Genomic DNA, 5,760 nt, shown 5'->3' with positions numbered 1-5,760 from the left:
CGACTCCCTCCGGCGGCCCGCGGGCTCCGGTCCGGCCCTGCGCTCCCTGGCACGGCTGGGAAACTCCCTGCGGAGGTGGAGCCCCACTAAAATAAATAAATAAGTAAATAAATAAATAAATATTTTTAAAAGCCAAGCCAAGGCCATAGCGAGCCAGTTGGCACCTTTCTTCCGAATTAAAGCATCCAGGAGACCTCAGAGCAAGGCATAGACTGGAGATCAGGGTAGGATTTGGGGTGCAATGTCTCGGCTTCTCGGAGCCAGTGAGAGCCAGGGAGCGTCTGGTGGATGCGCTCAAAGGCGCTGTGCCTGCGCAGGGAGGGCCGGAGATGCGCAGAGTGGCCCTGCCCGATACCTTGCGGCCATGGGGACGGACCGGGGCTGCTCGCAACCCTCCTGTAACTTGCCCTCGAGTTTTGCTGTGAAAACAAAAGCAAAGCAAACAATTCCCTTCCCCCAGCCCGAAAATAAAGCTCGGGCACCACCCGGGCTGGTCGAAAGGACTCCATTGTCGTTTTTAAATGAGATATCTTTGCAACTGTTCGCCCCTCCCCGAGCCAGCGGGGAGCCGCCCGTATCCCTGGAAGCGAGAGGTAGCGGGGAACAAAAGGCGGACTCCGAAGTGACACTGGAAATAAAAGGGAGCTTTGGTTACCCCCAGGGAAAGGTCGAGGGGGAGAGGTCGCCTTCCCGCCAGCGCACGAACTCCCGGCGGGCGCGGGGCGGCGGCCCCGGTCCAGAAGCAGCCTCGGGAGTGCGGGTGAGCCCCGGAGTGGCAGCACGAGTCCAAGGGCAGTGTCCAAATCAAACCCGAGGGGAGAGGGGGGCCACGCCACATCTCCACTCTCCCGGCAGCCGGGGAGCTCCTTCCCTCGTGGGGCTTCGATTCCTCCCGTGGAGTTCTGCTCCCCCCGAACCCGGGTATGGCGGCCGCATGGCACCCACCGGCGCCGGGCCGGGAGCCACCGTCGTCTCAGAGAGGGCAGGGCACGGGCTGGCAGGTGGCCCACCTGCAGGTCGGTTTCCTCTTGGCAATATGTGCAGGCGACAGAGCTGGAGATCAAAAATGCGAGCGCAAATATGTGCTCGTGTAAAGTCGCTCCCGAAGGTATGCACCCCGCCGTGTATGTGTGCGTATCTGGGTATATAGACACAAGCACGTAACTCCTGCATTTTCTGAAGTAATATACTGATAGCTGTATCTCAAAACCGATAGATAGATCGATCCTGGCAGGATTCTGTTTGTAGGTATGTGTATTTATGTCTCTGTGAACCATGCTTATATTTTTAACTATATAGCATATAACTTTCTGCAAATTGTCTCAGCCACCTCCGGTGCAACCACATTCTGACACGGCACCAAAGATGCTTTGGGGTCGCAATGAGTCCTGCATATCTGTACTGACAGTGCTGTGGCAATCTACAGATGCGGTGGGAATCGCATGCAGGGTGGCAACGAGGCCACTGCTCTAATTGCTGATTATAACGGTGCCGGGGCAAGTGCCAAAACACATCCCAGCACGATGCTGCCGGCGGCACTCCGTGCCCGCAGCTACCACCCGTGGCAGCGCAGAGGCGCCGGGCCTAGGCGTGCCCCTGGGTCCGAGCACGGAGCCCCCCCCGCCTCAGCGGCCTCGGAGCCCGGCCCTGGCACCTCACTGCTGGCTCCTCCCTGGTCCTCTCGGCCGGGAACGGCCCGGCAGAGGAAAAGCCGGGGGTCGGAGCATCGGGTCAGAAGAGTTCGGGCACCAGCCGGGAAGTGGTTCAGGAGGGCAAAGCCTCGCAAGCGGGCCCTGCATGCGAAATGCTCCACGCCCTGAGCAGCTGGAGGAGCAACTGGGCGTGCGCTGCAGAGGGGTGAGAATTTCCCTTTGGGGCTTTGCTTAGTTTGCTTGCTTAGATCCATAGCCCAAAACAAGAGATTGTGACCTGTCCACTGAGGCATTCCTCAGCTTCACAAAATGACCGGGGAAGGGTGGCTATTCCCCGAAGGGGAGTTGTCTCGCTGAGCCCCGCCAACACGAGCGCTCGGCAGGACCGTGCTTCAGGCTCAGGGATGTGCCCGCGGTCACAGCCACACGGAGCCTCCCCGCGCGGCCGCTGCGAGAATGGCCCCTCCGCTCCCTCCCCGGGCTCCGGGCGCGGTGTGCCGGGCACACTTTTTCTTTGGGGGGGTGCGCTGACACGCACACGGCACCGGAGCTGAAGTCCTTTTGAGGGTCGGCCAAGAGGGAAGTACCGCAGCCGGCTCTCCCAGCGCCGCAGGGCATCTCTCCCCTTTGCAGGCTCGGGGTTTTGGGAAGGGAATTTGAATCTCTGCGCGCACGTTATGCTTCTGCTAATAACAAGCGCAAAAGGAAGAGTTTATCCCAACTCTCACCTTACCCGTTCTAAGCTGGACTACCTGGCTGTGAGCACAGAGAGGGTTCGTTTCTTTCTGTTACGAAGTTGCATTTGAGGAGCGCGGCAAGCATCGCTCGGCCCCTGCCCCTCTCCCCCCGGAGCCCGCAGCCAAACTGGCTCGGGGCCGGGCCCGGGATGGATGGCTCCCTGCTCTGCGGGAGCCATGGGCTCCGGAGGGGCTTAGAGGGGAGGGAAAAGAGTTTGGGACAAGGGCCCGGGTGGGAGCCGAGCAGCCTTCTGTGCCCCCCGCAGTGGGTGGCGGATCCTCCAGCAGCCCCTCGCGGCGCTGCCTGGCCGAGCACGTTGGGTTCCTTTCGGGGAAGCACAGCGGCTCTCATAAAAAAGACATTGTTGGCTTTGGAGAGCCCTGCGCGCTCTTTCAAAAGGCGCTCCTTGAGTTCCCAGCCCCCGCAATCCAGTTGATGAGGAAACGCGCTGCGGTGTTGGTGGCACCATTTCCATTGGGATTGGCACCGTTTGATTGACAAAGTCTCACATTCTTCCACCTCTCGAGTGTTATCAAACGGATTGTGTGGGGTCAGAAGCTATTGAAGGGACGTCCGTGTAGCCGCGTTCTGCAAACACGGGGTGAAGACCATGCCTTTCTCATGAAAATGCTTCCACCAGGCAAAACGCGGCTCATCTTCCCTGCTCTCCTCCTTAGTATTTCCTCTTAACTCGAGCGTGTCCCTAAACGGCAGCATCAGGTAAACGAACACAGCACCAGAGGCAGCCCAAGCAGGGCCCTGCAGGGCGCTGCTCCCCCGCCCCCCTGGGAGGGGAGCGCGGACACAGCTCCGGCTGTGGGGGCCGAGGAGAGGGGTGGGCTCCGAAAGGGCAGCAGTGAGAAGCAGCTGCGGCTCGACTGGCCCTGCAGAGCTACTTGGGGCGATAAGGTGGATCAGGGGCTGCCCTGCTCCATCTCACTGGATTGATCCGGAAGGGCTCAAAAGTGCAGGTGGGATCTTGTGGGGTGCAGATCCTCAGTATTCACAGACAGCGCTCAGCCCACTAAGGGATCTCCACCCCGCTGCTCTCGCTCTAATTCCCCTCTGCCAGCCCCCGCGCAGGGTCAGGGCCGGATTCGTTCGGCTCCATCTCACCAAGCACCGTTTCGGGGGCTGCCGAGCACACCTCATTGAAGTGGCGGTGCCCGGGACAGTGCACTATGGGCAGTCCCCAGCCCGGCCCCGGCTCCGCGGGCTGCGGGGCACCACCGTCCTTCCTCCCGGGATTGTTGTGACGGTGGATCCTTCGGTATTATTTGTTCCTCTATCCACACCCTCCTGTTCTTTAAGGCCAATAAAGCAGGCACGGAGGTGATGGGCGAGGAATCCGAGGGAAACAGAAGCAAACAAACAAGCAAAACCCCACAAGGTGAGGTCTAATATCTCTCTCTTTAGGAACAAACTCGAAGATCTTACTGAAAATCGCGCGCAGAAAGAGGGGGGTGTGCGGGAAAGGGGGGGGGAGGGTGGCAGAGGGGGAAGCGCGGGAGTGAGAAGTAGGGGGAAATTAATGTCCCGGGGATCTGGAAGGAGGTGATCCGAAGGTCCGGAGAGCAAAGAGGCCGAATTCAGAGCAGCCGCCCCCCAGCCTGAAACGGCCCTTGTGCCCTCGGGACACGGCAGACCCCCAGAAGCCCATCTTGGGGCTGGGGGGAGCCAAGCGGGGCCAGAAGGGCCGAGAGCCTGATGGAAGGAGAGTCCCCCGGTGTATGTGTGTGGAAAAGCTCACCTCTCGCGGAGCTCTAAAGTGTAATCAAGGCTGAGGCTTACACTTCAAGGATGTTAACTCTCATACGGGAACCTACTTTCGCCTAAACGGTTTCTTGCCTGCTGAATGAGAGCCTCCCAATTGAGGCAAAATGATCCTTATGCGCTAATATCGAGCGCAGTCACAAAGCGACCGGCTATTTACGCTGCCACTTTAGACAAAGATATTTAGTTATTCCCGGGTAGCAAGTGCACTTTTGCATTTTTAAGCACGAACCAGCCGAGCACCAATATATTTACAAGTGCAATTATTAAATAGTTACTTGACACTTCAAAGTCACTGGGTTAACTGTACCTTCTCTGTAATTTCCTTAATATTCAGGTAATCGCTTTATTAAACGAGTTTCCTGGTGCTATGGGCCGGGGTGCAAATTGCCCAGCGGAGGTTCCTCCCTTCCTCCCGGAGCGCCCCGCGGTACGCGCGTGGGGACCCGGAGCTGTGACGGGCTGCTTGCCGCGCGTGTATGCGCGGAGCTGGGAGTGGGTTCTCTTTTGTTCTTACTCCGGATCCCACAACTGATCCGAAAATGGCAGAAATTGATGTTCATTCTAAGTGGCAGGTGTTCGTTAGCAAGGTGGTGCGGCAGATGACCCGAGAGGTCTTCTTCATGCAGCTCCCGCGCTGTATAAATAACCTTAGAGAGCAGCTTCGGGTTCAGAGGGACCTCGGGAGCCTGGAGCAGCCTTTGCCTTTGGGGATAGGGAGAGACGTCTTGCTCTAAGCTGTTTCAGTAGTGTGTCGCTCGGAGCAATTTAACTGCTGCTCGTTTTTATAAACTTGCATCTTCCACCTCTCTCTGAAGTTAAAAAAAAAAAAGAAAAAAAAAGAAAAAAAAGAAAAAAAAAAGCCTTAGGTAAATGGAACTTGTGGGTTCAGGGAGAAAAACGATTCTCGCACAAGGGGTCTCACTCCGAGGGTCTTAGAAGGTACAGAAAGGTTCCTGGGATACCAGGTGCCAGGGGTGCCCGGGCAGCGGGAGGTGCGCGGATCGCTGGCTGCCGGACCCCTCCCGGCAGATCTGGGGAGCAGAGGAGGGTTGCTCCGTGTGCCCAGTGGCAGCAGTCCCGTGCCCGCAGCTCTCCCGAAGGCCGCCTGCCAGTCTGCCAGCCCACCGGCGGCTGATCTGAAATCCCTCCACATGGGCAAACGGGGGCTTTTGGCACTGCTCTCCACTACCCGTCCACAATATTGTAACCCCTGAGAAAAATAAAATGAGTTCTGCTCACGGGATCTCTTTCTATTTCCATCTCCCTGCCGCTCTCTCTCTCTCTCTCTCTCTCTCTTCTTTTATTATTAAGACATAAAAAAAATCCTGACAAGTAAAACTTAAAGGTGTTTACCTTGTCATCAGCATGTAAGCTAATTATCTTGGGCAAGATGTAGGCTTCTATTGTCTTGTTGCTTTAGTGCCTATGCCCCGCCTCTGGTGGCAGCCTAAAACCTGGCGTCTGGCTAAAACAAACGAAAGGCAGCCCTGAGCCTCCACTCAATCCAATTAAGGCGGACTTCGTCCACTCGGTTACGTGTACATCCAACAAGATCGGCGTTAAGGCAACACCAGAATATTTGGCAAAAAAAAAA

The 5,760-nt window shown here is 57.3% G+C and overlaps 1 protein-coding gene across 1 annotated transcript in view; it reads left to right on the top strand.

Moving 5' to 3' along the window:
* Nucleotides 1–1,723: 1,723 nt before the first annotated feature.
* NKX2-1 (NK2 homeobox 1) overlaps nt 1,724–5,760 on the top strand; it is a 10,572-nt gene continuing 6,535 nt past the window's right edge. The window contains exon 1 of the mRNA XM_019616121.1: nt 1,724–1,859. Coding sequence (XP_019471666.1) covers nt 1,805–1,859 — 55 coding nt within the window. The 5' untranslated portion in view covers nt 1,724–1,804. The remainder of the gene's footprint in view (nt 1,860–5,760) is intronic.

This window comes from Meleagris gallopavo, chromosome 5, assembly GCF_000146605.3.
Source record: "Meleagris gallopavo isolate NT-WF06-2002-E0010 breed Aviagen turkey brand Nicholas breeding stock chromosome 5, Turkey_5.1, whole genome shotgun sequence".
NCBI lineage: Eukaryota > Metazoa > Chordata > Aves > Galliformes > Phasianidae > Meleagris > Meleagris gallopavo.
Note: the sequence above shows the minus strand (reverse complement) of the source record. Positions and strands in the feature narration are given on the sequence as shown.